The sequence below is a fragment of the Aotus nancymaae genome, unplaced genomic scaffold (genome assembly GCF_030222135.1).
Source record: "Aotus nancymaae isolate 86718 unplaced genomic scaffold, 86718_ANA_hifiasm-v0.15.2.pri h1tg000083l, whole genome shotgun sequence".
In the NCBI taxonomy this organism is placed as follows: Eukaryota; Metazoa; Chordata; class Mammalia; order Primates; family Aotidae; genus Aotus; species Aotus nancymaae.
Genome location: NW_026988498.1, coordinates 2,275,569 through 2,290,905, shown reverse-complemented (window position 1 = coordinate 2,290,905; position 15,337 = coordinate 2,275,569). Strand labels below are relative to the sequence as shown.

Here is a 15,337-nt window from a genome sequence, read left to right as displayed (position 1 = left end):
GTCACCCAGGCTGGAGTGCAGTGGTGTAGTCTCAGCTCACGGCAGCCTCTGCCTCTTGGGTTCAAGCGATTCTGCCTCAGCCTCCTGAGTAGCTGAAATTACAGACATGCACCACCATGCCTGGCTAATTTTTGTGTATTTAGTAGAGACAGGGTTTGACCATGTTGCCCAGGCTGGTCTGAAACTCCTGGGCTCAAGCGATCCACCCGCCTTGGCCTCCCAACGTGCTGGGCGTGCAGGCGTGAGCCACCATGCCTGGCCAATAAAGTTACTTTTTAATGCTTTTTTCAAGGACATTCTTAAGTGAATGCCTGGTGATGAAGAATGTAATGACTTCTAGTATAGTTTAGAGCCCTGTCATATTTGTTTTATCCACCACTGATTTTACACCTTAAGGGGAAATATCAACAGTGTTTAAAAAGGTGAGTAGGCTGGGTGCCATGGCTCACACCTGTAATCTCAGCACTTTGGGAGGCAGAGGCGGGAGAATCACCTGAGGTCAGGAGTTCAAGACCAGTCTGGTCTATGTGGTGAAACCCTGTGTCTACTAAAAATACAAAAAATTAGCTGGGCATGGTGGTGGGCGCCTGTAATCTCAACTACTCGGGAGGCTGAGGCAGGAGAATTGCTTGAACCTGGGAGGCGGGGGTTACAGTGAGCCGAGATTGTGCCATTGCACTCCAGTCTGGGCAACAAGAGTGAAACTCTGTCTCAAAAAAATATATATGTATATATGTGTGTATGTGTGTATATATATATGTGTATATATATATATATATAAAGGTGACTAATGTCTTAGTGTTGTTATGAAAACAGTTTTAATTTTGGAACACACAGGGCCCACAGGCCACATTTGGACCCCTGGTTTCTTAAGGGCTTTTTCCATAAATTAAGTCACATGTTGCATGAATGTAAGTATAATTAAGAGACTGTGTAATGGCGGGCTTTAAAAAAATAATCTGTTTTAAACATGCTATAGAACTTTTCAAGATACTGTGCTTTTTCTATAGGAATGTATCCTGTCTGGTATAATGTCAGTGAATGGCAAGAAAGTTCTTCATATGGATCGAAACCCTTACTATGGAGGAGAGAGTGCGTCTATAACACCACTGGAAGATGTAAGTATTAGTCAATTTATTTTTTTTTTTAATTTTTAAATTTTTAAATTTTTTTTAAAGATGGGATTTCACCATGATGGCCAGGCTGGTCTTGAACTCCTGACCTCAGGTGATCTACCCATCTCGGCCTCCCAGAGTGCTACGATTACAGTTGTGAGCCATCGCGCCCAGCTGTATTAGTCAATTTCATAACAGCTTTCACATGTTGTGAGTATTTCACTTGTGACTCTCCTCCTTATTCCTTAGAGATGGTCTTAATTTTGTTTTATTAAATAGAATATCTGGAGCACTATTTTTCAGGAGCTTCTAGTTTGAAGCTCATAGAAATCTACATTTAACTTTCATTGCTATGTGGAGCAGTTATTTCTTCTCTCGGAGTTAATAGAGTCTAGTCTAGAAAGGGAGAGTAGAGGATCGCCTGATGTGCCAGTGCTTTCCTTGTGGTTTTTATTCTCTCAGTTAAAGATTTTTTTTTCTATCTCCATTTGTCAGATTACAAAATAGTCTCTGTGGGATTACAATCTGAGATGGGTTGTAAACCTAAGTTATATGACTACAAAGCTTAGTTCCTTTTGTCATACTGCTCTGTTTCCTACTTTTTTTGAACATGGACACATATAGCATTTCCACAGTGTGTTTACTATATTTATTGATTTGTTTCTGTGTGTGAGGTTTGTTGACCACCCACATGTATGGATATGACCTGTACTGTGTTTTACGGAAGATAGATCTCATCAATGACTTTAAGCGGTGACAGATTAGACTTAATACTTATCAAAAAGGATTTTTTTCTATATTCAGTAATACAGAAAAGTTTAAAGAATAATATGATGCAGCCGGGCACGGTGGTTCACTGAACACCTGTAATCCCAACACTTTGTGAGGCTGAGGCAGGCAGATCACGAGGTCAAGAGATCAAGACCATCCTGGCCAACATAGTGAAACACTGTCTGTATTAAAAATAAAAAAATTAGCTGGGCGTGGTGGTGCGCGCCTGTAGTCCCAACTACTCGGGAGGCTGTGGCGGGAGAATCACTTGAAGCCGGGAGACAGAGGTTGCAGTGAGCCGGGCCATTGCACTCCAGCCTGGTGACAAAGCGAGACTCTGTCTCAAAAAAACAACAACAAAAAGAATACAATGTATAAAAAAATCTTCGGAGTTCAACAGTTAATGTTTTCTGTATTTTTTTCTTTATCTTTTTTTTTTTTTATTTTTGTTTTTGTTTGTATTTTTTTTCATGTCTCTTGTTACTGGTTTTGATTCATTGAAAGTAGTAAGACATCATGAGACTTGAGCAAAATATTTCAGCATTCATCTGCTAAGAATAACATTCTCCATAAGCATAATACTGTTATCATATCCAGGACAGTATTCAGATTTCTCAGTGATCCCAATAATCTCTTACATAGCTGTTTAGTAGTCTTTTGTTTTTTTATTTTTTCTTTTCTTTTATTTATTTCTTTTTTCTTTTTCTTTTTTTTTAAAGATGGGGTTGCTAGGATTACAGGCCTGAGCCACCGCGCCTGGCCTTCTTTTGTTTTTTAAACCGGGATTAATAAAGGTTCAATGTCACAGTCACATTTGGTATGATTTTCTCTTTATTTATTTATTTATTTATTTATTTTTGAGACAGAATCTTACTCTGCCGCCCGGGCTGGAGTGCGGTGGCACGATCTTGGCTCACTGTAGCTTCTACCTTCTAGGTTTAGGTGATTATTCTGCCTCAGCTTCTTGAGTAGCTGGGATTACAGGCATGCACCACCATGCCTAGCTAATTTTTGTATTTTTAGTAGAGACGAGGTTCCAGCATGCTGGCCATGCTGGTCTGGAACCCCTGACCTCATGTGATCTACCCACCTTGGCCTCCCAAAGTGCTGGGATTACAGGTGTGAGCCACCGCACCCGACTGCTTTATTCTTTGTTGTTGTTGTTTTTAAGAGATAGAGTCTTGCTCTGTTGCCCAGGCTGCAGTTTATTGGTGCGATCGTAGCTTACCATAGCCTTGAACTCCTGGGCTCAAGAGATCCTCCTGCATCAGCCTCCTAAGTAGCGGGGATAAAGATGCATACCACCTGCCTGGCTAATTTTATTTTATTTTTGTAGAGATGGGGACTCTCTTCGTTGCCCAAGCTGGTCTCAAACTCCTGGCCTCAAGTGTCCTCTCACCCTGTCCTCCCAAAGTGTTGGGATTATAGATGAGAGCCACACTGCTTGGATACCTCTTTTTTCTCTTAATTTACAAGTCTCCCCACAATTTTTTTTCTTTATTTTTTTTTGGGGGGGTGAGTACGGAATCTTGCTCTGTTGCCCAGGCTAGAGTGTAGTGGTACAAGCTTGGTTCACTGCAAGCTCCACCTCCTGGTTTCAAGTGCTTCTTGTGCCTCAGCCTCCTGAGTAGCTGGGATTACAGGTGTGGACCACCACGCCTAGCTAATTTTAAAAATATTTTTAGTAGAGTTGGAGTTTCTCCTTGTTGGCCGTGCTGGTCTTGAACTCCTGACCTCAAGTGATCTGCCCACCTTGGCCTTCCAAAGTGTTGAGGTTACAAGTGTAAGCCTCTGTGCCTGGCCTAGTATATTTCTTAGCTGATCTTCAATACGATGAGTAAGATTTCTTTTCCTTTTTTTCTCCCCAGATACATTCGAAGAGTTGTGAATTTTTTGAGGCAGAGTCTTTTTCTGTCACCCAGGCTGCAGTCCAGTGGCACGATCTTGGTCCACTGCAACCTCCACTTCCTGGGCTCCAATGATTCTGATGCCTCAGCCTCCTGAGTAGCTGGGACTACAGGCATGCACCACCATGCTTGGCTAATTTTTTGTATTTTTAGTAGAGGTGGGATTTCACCATGTTGGTCAGGCTGGTCTCGAACACCTGGCCTAAGGTGATCAGCCTGCCTCTGCCTCCCAAAGTGCTGGGATTACAGTCATGAGCCACCGCGCCCAGCCAGAATTTTTATTGAATAAATATCTACCAGTTGTCTTATTCCGTTCTATCTTAGTAGGATTCATGAGCTCGAGTGACTGTTCTCAACTTTAAACTACAAGCTTTTTAAAATCTGAGCTTCATTTCAATTCATGTGAATTATAAATTGAGTATTCTTAACACAAAACATGATAAAAGAAAAAAGGACATTTTTGGAGGTGACGGATATGATTGGTACCTTGTGATGTTATGAGTGTACGCTATGTCCAGACTCACCAAAATGTATGCAGGAAATAGGCAGTTTTTTATGTATCAGTTACACCTTAGTAAAGCTCAAAAATTATAAGTTAATGAACAAATTTTAATTGTCTTTTTTGATTAGGAAGAATCTAAAGTTTATTTTGGATTCCTTACATAATATGAAAGCAAAATGAAGCCTTTGATAGCTTTTTATTTGGGAGAGAATGAATTTAAATGATTTCTGTTTGTCAGTGACACCGTAGTTCTGCATATACTGCCTGACAAAAAGTCTTGTTTTATTTATTTATTTATTTATTTATTTTTTGAGATGTAGTCTTGCTTTGTCACTCAGGCTGGAGTACAGTGGTGCCATCTTGGCTCACTGCAACCTCTACCTCCCAGGTTCACGTGATTCTCCTGCTTCAGCCTCTCGAGTAACTGGGATTACAGCACATGCCACCACACCTAGCCAGTTTTTTTTTTTTATTTTTTTTTTTTTGAGATGGAGTCTTATTCTTATTCTCTTGCCAGACTGTAGTGCAGTGGCATGATGGCTCACTGCAACTTCCGCCTCCTGGGTTCAAGTGATTCTCCTGCTTCAGCCTCCCAAGTAGCTGGGATTACAGGCGTCTGCCACTGCGCCTGGCTAATTTTTGTATTTTTGGTAGAGATGGGGTTTTACCATCTTGGCCAGGCTGCTCTTGAACTCCTGACCTCATAATCCACCTGCCTCAGCCTCCCAAAGTGCTGGGATTACAGGTGTGAGCCACCGTACCTGGCCAATTTTTGTATTTTTAGTAGAGGTGGGGTTTCACCATGTTGGCCAGGATGGTCTCAAACTCCTGACCTCAAGGGATCCACTCGCCTTGGCCTTCTTTTTTTTTTTTTTTTTTTTTTTTTTTTTTGAGGCGGAGTTTCGCTCGTTACCCAGGCTGGAGTGCAATGGCGCGATCACGGCTCACCGCAACCTCCGCCTCCTGGGTTCAGGCAATTCTCCTGCCTCAGCCTCCTGAGTAGCTGGGATTACAGGCACGCGCCACCATGCCCAGCTAATTTTTTGTATTAGTAGAGACGGGGTTTCACCATGTTGACCAGAACGGTCTCGATCTCTTGACCTCGTGATCCACCCGTCTCGGCCTCCCAAAGTGCTGGGATTACAGGCTTGAGCCACCGCGCCCGGCCTCGCCTTGGCCTTCTAAAGTGTTGGGATTATAGGCATGAGCCACTGCATCTGGCCTTCTTTTATATTTTCTGCTAGTGAAAAACAAAACTCACTTCTGCCATAGTTGTTAATTTTAACATTTATGAGTTTAGTAATTAATTTACGTACGTATTGAAACCGTGCTAAAAATTTTATCTAGTAAAACATGAAATGCCTTCATATTTTACTAGCGTAGTGGTATTATTATACTAAAAGTACTTAATAAAAAATATGTACATATTGTAATAAAAATGAAATGTTGTTACATTATAGATATTTTTGTCCTTGCTTTTAGTTATACAAAAGATTTAAAATACCAGGATCACCACCAGAGTCAATGGGGAGAGGAAGAGACTGGAATGTTGACTTGATTCCCAAGTTCCTTATGGCTAATGGTAAAGAATTCTAACCTAAATTTATGACAGTACTTTGATTGCAATTTGAATGCCAAAACTGACTTTTGACAGAGAGTACTATTTTGGGTATGAAGAACTGGATTTTGTTGAATGGAACATCATGGTGAGTAACATAGTCTATTAGATATCTAAAGTCAGTTAGGAAAGGATGGAAGGGGTTGTGACATATTAGTAATTGGTTCTGGAGAAACAAATGATGCTGTGGCATAATACCTACCAAGATTGTAAGCCTTTGGCACAGACTTACCTGTTGATGCTTCTATGACAGTCTTAGATAACTGGGTCTTTACAAACAGCATTATTTTAATAATTTTCTAGTCTGTAGGCTTTTAAAATTATATTTTCACTTTTTTTTATTTTAGAGGAGCTATTATTATTTTTTTTTGAGATGGAGTCTTGCTCTGTCACCTAAGCGGGAGTGCAGTACAGTGGCGTGATCTTGGGTCACTGCAACTTCCACCTCCTGGGTTCAGGCGATTCTCCTGCCTCAGCCTCCCAAGTAGCTGGGATTACAGATGTGTGCCACCATGCCTGACTAATTTTTGTACTTTCAGTAGAGATGGGGTTTTACCATGTCGGCCAGGCTGGTCTCCAACTCCTGACCTCAAGTGATGTACCCGCCTTAACCTCCCAAAGTGCTGGGATTACAGGCTAAGTGTTTTTTTAAATTGCTGTAATATTAATACTTTTTTCTGAGATGACATTGAAGAAATAAATTTTTGGTTATAGGTCTGTTTGTGTCATATGAAATAAAGCATCTACTATCCTTTTTCCTTTCTTAAGTTCATATTCTTTTGGTTGTTTTTATTATTTTAATTTTAGGCACAGGAGTTTCACTGTGTTACCCAGGCTGGAGTGTCACGATGCAACCATAGCTCACTGCAGCCTTGACCTCCTAGGCTCAAGCGATCGTCTCACTTCAATGTCCTGATTAACTGGCTGTCCCACTACACCTGGCTAATTTTTTGTGTGTTATGGTAGAGATGAGGTCTCACTGTGTTGTGTGGATTGGTCTTGGACTCTTGGACTCAAACAGTCCTCCCTCCTTGGCATCCCAGAGTGCTGGGATTACAGGAGTGAGCCACATGTGCCTGGCCAATAATACTCTAATTCTGAACCTCATACCTCTAATAAATTTTTTACTACTTTTGCAAAAGCAAGTTGATAGAATTATTAACCTTTAAGTTGTAACATTAAGAAAAAACTGGGCTGGGTGCCGTAGCTCGTGCCTGTAATCCGAGCACTTTGGGGAGGCCAAGGCGGGTGGATTGTGAGGTCAGGAGTTTGAGACCAGCCTGATCAACGTGGTAAAACCCCGTCTCTATTAAAAGCACAAAAATTAGCTGGGCGTAGTGGTGTGCACCTGTAATCCCAGCTACTCAGGAGGCTGAGGCAGGAGAATCGCTTGAACCTGGGAGGCGGTTTGCAGTGAGCCGAGATCATGCCACTGCACTCCAGCCTGGGCAACAGAGCCAGACTTTGTCTCAAAAAAAAAAAAAAAAAAAAAAAAAAAAGAAGAAAAAGAATAAACCTACGTATTCCACCTTGAGTAGGTAGGAAGCAACTAAAACTTATAATGTGCAGTGTGATAAGTATGAATTTTGGTTGTCTCATTTAAAATTCAGCTTTGGAGATTAATTTGGGCCAGGCGCAGTGGCTCATGCCTGTAATCCCAGCATTTTGGGAGGCCAAGGTGGGTGGATTGTTTGAGCTCAGGAGTTTGAGATCAGCCTGGGCAACATGGCAAAAAGCCCAATCTCTACAAAACAATACCAAAAAAAAAATTAGCCAGTTGTGGTCGTGCCAGGTACTTGGGAGTGTCAGGCTGGAGGACTGCATGAGCCCAGAAGGCTGAGGTTGCAGTGAGCTTGTGATAGCGCTGCTGCACAGTAGCCTAGGCAACAGAGGGACACTCTGTCTCAAAAAAATGATTATTTCATTGGAGTTATTGAACATTATTAGGAAAAATTTGAGAAGCTGTTAGTAATAGTAAATGTTCTTTATAGTTTATAGACTTAAGTTATAGTTTGAATTATGTGACTTTTCAGGTCAGCTGGTTAAGATGCTGCTTTATACGGAGGTAACTCGCTATCTGGATTTTAAAGTGACTGAAGGAAGCTTTGTCTATAAGGGTGGAAAAATCTACAAGGTTCCTTCCACTGAAGCAGAAGCCCTGGCGTCTAGTAAGTAGTTTTTTCTCAGCGTGAGATTTTATACTGGAAAAGTGTCTTAGGACCTAGTCAACAAATATTTATTGAATGTCTGTCATGTGCCAGACACTGTTCTAGGCAGTTGGGAATACATCAGTGAACAAAATGTTCAAAAATTCCTACTCATTTGAAGCTTAGAGTTCAAATGATCATCTATAGACCATGTAGCTTGTGGCTGGTAGATCTGAGCCTGTCTAGGGTTAATAGTGTTCTTTTTATAATAATTCGTAATAGCTACGCTTTTTGTTGAGTATTTCTTGTGTCTGAAGGCTCTATACTGAACACTCCATATCATTTTCTCATCTGACTTTTGAAACCTCTCTATGAGATAGGGTTTCTATTTTATAGGTGATGAAACTCAGGCCTGAAATTGCATTGGTAATAAGTAGCTGGGATAAGTAGCTGGGTTGGGATTGAAATGCTGGTAGTGTTGCTCCAGAGCCCCAGTGCTTAATGGTGTTACTAAGCTTACCCTACGCCATGTTACCCAACATGCCAACAGGAGGAGTACTCATCCTGATGATGCTCATCTTCTAGTTGGTCTCGTTAATGATCCCCAATATGTTTGATTTTTGGAATTCTTAGTGAGTTTGAAGTGATTTTTTTTATTTTTTATTTTTTTATTTTTTTTGAGACGGAGTCTCGCTCTGTCACCTAGGCTGGAGTGCAGTGACACGATCTTGGCTCACTGCAACCTCTGCCTCCCAGGTTCAAGCGATTTTCCTGCCTCAGTCTCCTGAGCCACACTTGGCTAATTTTTGTATGTTTAGTAGGATGGGGTTTCACCTTGTTGACCAGGATGGTCTTGATCTCCTGACCTCCGATGATCTGCCTGCCTCATCCTCCCAAAGTTCTGGGATTACAGGCATGACACCGCACCAGGCCTTGGAGTGATTTTGTTCTCTGCCTGACATTATTTCCTCTATTGCCACCAAAGATTTCTGGTTAACATTTCCTATTTCAGTGTCTCTCTTAAATAGCAAACACCCTAGAAAAGACCTTTTTGTCCTTCAAGACGTTTTAGTCCTTGTATGGAAGAGTTTGGGGAAGGATAAATTTGTATGACTAAGGGTAGGTGACGGCTCTAGGAATTTAGAAGAGGGAAAGCAATAGACTGGGAGAATAGGAAAACTACTCATAAGTTCTCTCATAGTTACTTTGGTGTCGGTGCTGAAAAGTGTTCTCATCTATAAACCTGATTTGAATTAATTTGGCAGTTTCCTCTATCTCCATTTATTTATTTCTGATTAGGGAGAGAATATTGGGTATAAAATATTAATGACACTAAAGCCAGAAAGTAAAAAATAACACCTAGAATCATGGCTAGGTTAGGATTGACAATTGGGTAAGGGAAGGCACAGTTTCTCATTCATTTGGAGGTAGGTAGTTGTGTAATCATTGGTTTGAAATTATTTTAAATCTTTTAAATGACTGTGAAAGTTTAATCCAAATAAGTATCTTCATAAAAGTAGGAGTTTGAGTTTGAATAGAATCCTTTTTAATTGTGGCATGGAGTGGCTCACGCTTGTAATCCCAGTGCTTTGGGAGGCCATGGCAGGAGGATTGCTTTAGGCCAGGAGTTGAAGACCAGCCTGGGCAACATAGCAAGCCCCTGTCTCTACAAAAAAAATAAGAAAATTAGCCAGATGTGGTGGCACGTGCTATAGTCTCAGGTATTGTGGAGGCTGAGGCAGGAGGATTGTTTGAGTCCAGGAAGTCAAAGGTACAGTGAGCTGTGATCGCGCCACTGCATTCCAACCTGGGTGACAGAAGAGACCCCTTCTCAAAATTTTTTTTAGATAAAAAATAAAAAATAGAATTTTTTTGACAGAGGTTGTGAGTTCTTGTACATTTTTATTCTTTCTTGGAGCTCTCATATATAATAAGTCTCCAGTTACCTCCTTCATCTAATAGAAATTATCTTTTGGCAGTTTTATTTTCTCTAATTTTTTCAGATATATAAAACATATACGCAACTTGAAAGTTAAAAGGTATATTTAGAGTCTTGGTCTCATTCTTTTTTTTTGGAGTTAGAGTTTTGCTGTTGTTGCCCAGGCTGGAGTGCAGTGGTGCGATCTTGGCTCACCACAACCTCTGCCTCCTGGGTTCAAGCGATTTTCCTGCCTCAGCCTCCCGAGTAGCTGGGATTACAGGCATGCACCACCTTGCCCGGCTAATTGTGTATTTTTAGTAGATATGGGGTTTCTCCATGTTGGTCAGGCTGGTCTTGAACTCCTGACCTCAGGTGATCCGCCTGTCTTGGCCTCCCTAAGTGCTGGGATTATAGGCATGAGCCACTGCATCTCATTATGTCTTTTCTGCGTCTATTCTTTCTGACCTGTTAATCATATTCTGGTTTATCCTTCTCTTTTTGAAAAATAAGCACATATGCTTATGTATGTCTTTTTAAGGTTAGGTTTATTGAGGTATAATTTATATATAGTAGAATTCACTTGTTTTAGTAAACAGTTTTATGCATTTTAACCAAATCACTACCTTATCAGCATCTCTTTGTATTAATGGAAAGGATTTTGAAGTCTTGAGTTGCTAGCAAGAAAATTCTAGGCAGAATGAAGGAATAGGATAAGGAAAGGTGGAGAGGTGGCAAAGTTCAAGGGATGGGTGGGTAAGAACCAGTTTTATAATTTTAACAGAGACTCACAATTTTTTGAGCATTTATGTGCTAGGCATATATGTATTAAGTATTTTGTGTGTATTATCTAACTTTATATAGTTTTCACTGCAACCTTGTGAGATGCAGGTGCTGTTATTATTACTTTGAATTTTACAGATGGGAAAGCTGAGGTATAAAAGGACAGCACAAAGTAGTATAGCTAGTAAGTGGTTTGAAGCTAGGTCTGTTTGACTTTAGAATCCTACACTCTTTACCACAAGAAGTACTAATTTCCTAGAGTATATGCAACTATCGATATATTGCTTTTTAGTTATTTTAACAATTGTTACATACCTCCTAATTCTAATTTTTTTTTCCATACTAAATACTTTAGTCTCCTTTCTCATATAATATGCTATCTAGATCTCTTGGCCACTCTTTGGAAATTCTCTGGTGAGTCAAGATCCTGTATATAATATGGCAGCTAGACTAGAGACAGTATCCCAAATGTTTTCTGCTCATTCAGTGTCAGCAGGGCTGTTAACTTTTTTTTGTTGTTGCCCCAGGCTAGAGTGCAGTGACACAATTTTGGCTCATTGAAACCTCTGCCTTCTAGGTTCAAGCAATTCTCCTGCCTCAGCCCCCGAGTAGTTGGGATTACAGGTGCATGCCACCACACCCGGCTAGTTTTTTTTTTTTTTTTGAGGTGGATTTTCGCTCTTGTTGCCCAGACTGGAGTGCAATGGTGCAATCTCGCTTCACTGCAACCTCTGCCTCTTGGGTTCAAGTGATTCTCCTGCCTCAGCCTCCTGAGTAGCTGAGATTACAGGCATGCACCACCATGCCTGGCTAATTCTGTATTTTTAGTAGAGACGGGGTTTTTCCCTGTTGATCAGGCTGGTCTCAAACTCCCAATCTCAGGTGGTCTGCTCGCCTTGGCCTCCCAAAGTGCTGGGATTACAGGCATGAGCCACCATGCCCAGCCATAATTTTTGTATCTTTTAGTAGAGAAGGGGTTTCTCCATGTTTGCCAGGCTGGTCTTAAACTCCTGGCCTCAAGTGATTTGACCACCTTGGCCTCCCAAAGAGCTGGGATTATAGGTGTGAGCCACCATGCCTGGCCCAGGAACATTTATAATTTCCATGCATTTATTTTTTTTGAAACAGGATCTCACTCCTGTCGCTCTGGATGGAGTGCAGTGGCACGCTCACTGCTTACTGTAGCCTTGATCTCTTAGGCTCCAGCGATCTTCCTACCTGAGCCACCATGCCTCGCCCCTCATGGTTTTAATTTTCAGTTTTGTTGGTTGGAAAATGATCTTGGATGAATACTAAATGTATCAAAACATTAAGCAGTCAATAGAAATGTTTTAAAGTTTTTTTTTGTTGTTTGTTTTCTTTTTTCTTTCTTTTTTCCTTTCTTCTAGTCCAGTGGCAAAGCACAATTCACATTTAGAAAACCCACTAAAGACACTTAGATGTTTGTTTGTTTTAAGATGGAGTCTTGCTTTATCACCCAGGCTGGAGTGCCGTTGCGCGATCTCAGCTCACTGCAACCTCTGCCTCCTGGGTTCAAACGAGTCTCCTGCCTCAGCCTCCTGAGTAGCTGGGATTACAGGCATGCACCACTACGCCTGGCTAATTTCTGTATTTTATTTATTTATTATTTATTTAGCCAGTCAAATTTAGCAGTGGGGGGAATTTTTGTATTTTTAGTAGAGACAAGGTTTCACCATGTTGGTCAGGCTGGTCTCAAACTCCTGACCTTGTGATTTGCCTGCCTCAGCCTCCCAAAGTGCTGAAATTATAGGCGTGAGCCACTGCACCTGGGAGTTTGCTTTTAAAACTGTAGTTGTATTTTAAAAATAGCTGTTTAACTTAGGAAAGGGGGGCGAAGGGAGGTAAAACCAGAAAATTTTCTTTTTCATTGGCTATTTGTGTTTCTACCATCTATGATTAGTTGGTATACAGCCTAGTAGTAAAGGCTGAGGATTTATAAAGTGGTAGTTTGTAGCTTCTTCATCTGTTTTTTAGTGTAAAATGTAGTGAATTGGTTGCTTATATAGGACTTCAGTAAAGTAAGTGACTAGCAGCAGCAGCATCATCTGAATTTCATTGAGGTCAGTTTGTTCTTGGTATCTTAAGCTGTTATATTAAATGCCCAACTGTATCTTAGCAAACAGAGGCAGAAAAGGAAGAACATTCAGAATTTATGCAATTGGCTGAGTATAGATCAGAGTTGTCAGAGGAAGACTCTTCAGATGGATGTCTTCATGGATACTTGTTCAGAGTCACACATACCTTGTACCTAGTAAGAGACATAATTTGACATTTTTCATTCAGTTAAGTACTAGTTTTAATTACTTGTGATTGTATGGTAAAATTGAAGACTTCATAAATGACGTGTTGTAATCGTGTCAGTTTATTTTGAAGTGTTGTGAAACGAAGCCATGTTGTCCAAACTCCCTTATCTTAAATTGCATCCTACATTTGGCCGGGCACAGTGGCTCACGCCTGTAGTCCCAGCACTTTGGGAGGCCAAGGCAGTCAGATCATCTGAGGTCATGAGTTTACTACCAATCTAACATGGTGAAACCCCATCTCTACTAAAAAATACGAAACTTAGCTGGGTGTGGTGGTGGGCGCCTATAATCCCAGCTACTCGAGAGGCTGAGGCAGGAGAGTCGCTTGAGCCTGGGAGGCAGAGATTGCAGTGAGCTGAGATCGTGTCACTGCACTCCAGCCTGGGCGACAGAGGGAGACCTGGTCTCCAAAAAAAAAAAAATTGCATCCTGCATTCTTCAGTGGATAGCATTGCATGTTTAAACTTTCCTCTCATACTTTGTTTTCTCAGTGTCTGATTGTAAGTGTGGGCATTTTGAAAAATATTTTATTTAGGTTTAATGGGACTGTTTGAAAAACGTCGCTTCAGGAAATTCCTAGTGTATGTTGCCAACTTCGATGAAAAAGATCCGAGAACTTTTGAAGGCATTGATCCTATGAAGACCACGATGCGAGAGGTGTATAAGAAATTTGATTTGGGCCAAGATGTTATAGATTTTACAGGTCATGCTCTTGCACTTTACAGAACTGATGAGTAAGTATTTTGGTTTTTAGATTTGTATTTTTCTTGAATTTCTCACTAAATTTCCCAATTCTTCCAAGTGGAGATTCTGACAAAACAAATGTGTAGCCATTTTACACTACGAAAGAAGAGGTTCTAGTTGAAATTAGTGTTGGGGCCTTTTAAGTGAAATATGAAGGTGGTGGGCCAGGTGCGGTGGCTAATGCCTATAATCCCAGCACTTTGGAAGGCTGAGATGGGTGGATCATTTGAGGTCAGGAGTTCAAGACCAGCTGGCCAACATGGTGAAACCCCCTCTCTACTAAAAATACAAAAATTAGCTGAGCAGTAGTGGTGTGCACCTGTAATTCTAGCTACTTGGGAGGCTGAGGCAGAAGAATCACCTGAGTCTGGAAGGTGGAGGTTACAGTGAACTGAGGTCACACCACTCCACCGCACTCCAGACTCCAGTCCAGGGGACAGAGTGAGAGAGTGAGACCCTGTCTGGGAAAAAAAAAAAAAAAGGTAGTGGATTGAAATCACATTAAAAAATCATTTAAATTGAACATCATGAATGAAAACTAAAGCCCTGTCCTAATATTCATTTCCTTTCCTCCAGCTACTTAGATCAACCATGTTGTGAAACCATTAATAGAATTAAACTTTACAGTGAGTCTTTGGCAAGATATGGCAAAAGCCCATACCTTTATCCACTCTATGGCCTTGGAGAACTGCCCCAAGGATTTGCAAGGTAAGAGCATATGTTTAACCTGTTAGCTAAAACCTCACTGATCCTGAACCTCATCTTCAACATAATGTGTATATGAGATATGGTTTAAATAATGAGGTGAGATCAGTCTATGAGTAATAAGATGCTTTTTGTTTTTATTGAAATTAAGATATAATGATATGCATAGATCTTTAGTTAAAAAATTCAGGGTCGGGCGCAGTGGCACACGCCTTTAATCCCAGCACTTTTGAAGGCTGAGGTGGGTGGATCACCTGAGGTCAGGAGTTTGAGACCAGCCTGGCCAACATGGTAAAACCCTATCTCTGCTAAAAATACAAAGATTAGCTGGGCTCAGTGGCACACGCTTGTAATCTCAGCTACTCAGGAGTCTGAGGCAGGAGAGTTGCTTGTGACCAGGAAGCAGAGGCTGCAGTGAACTGAGAGCCTGCCACTGCACTCCAGCCTGGGAAGCAGAGCAAGTCTCCATCTCAAGAAAAAAAAAAAAATTCAGTTTTATACAACTGCAGCTAACGTGCTCGTGAAAGCACCAACTCCTGGCTGGAGGCCAACCAACACAAAACCAGTGCACTTAACAAAAATATAACCAAGGACTTTCACAGAGTCTACTTCACACCCCTGCTGCCTCCACTGGAGTAAATACTGATATCCACAGCTGAGAGACCTGGAGACAGATCACATGGCAGGACTCTTTGCAGACGCACCCCAGTACCAGCCTGGAGCCTGGTATCTCCACTGGGTGGCTAGATCCAAAGAGAAATAACAATCACTGCAGTTTGGCTCTCCAGCAGCCCTATCCCTAG

The 15,337-nt window shown here is 41.2% G+C and overlaps 1 protein-coding gene across 1 annotated transcript in view; it reads left to right on the top strand.

The window, feature by feature from the left end:
• GDI2 (GDP dissociation inhibitor 2) overlaps window positions 1–15,337 on the top strand; it is a 47,986-nt gene that overhangs the window by 13,659 nt on the left and 18,990 nt on the right. The window contains exons 2-6 of the mRNA XM_012443379.3: window positions 1,011–1,118; window positions 5,778–5,877; window positions 7,947–8,081; window positions 13,621–13,819; window positions 14,406–14,537. Of these exons, the coding sequence (XP_012298802.1) occupies window positions 1,011–1,118; window positions 5,778–5,877; window positions 7,947–8,081; window positions 13,621–13,819; window positions 14,406–14,537 (674 nt within the window). The remainder of the gene's footprint in view (window positions 1–1,010; window positions 1,119–5,777; window positions 5,878–7,946; window positions 8,082–13,620; window positions 13,820–14,405; window positions 14,538–15,337) is intronic.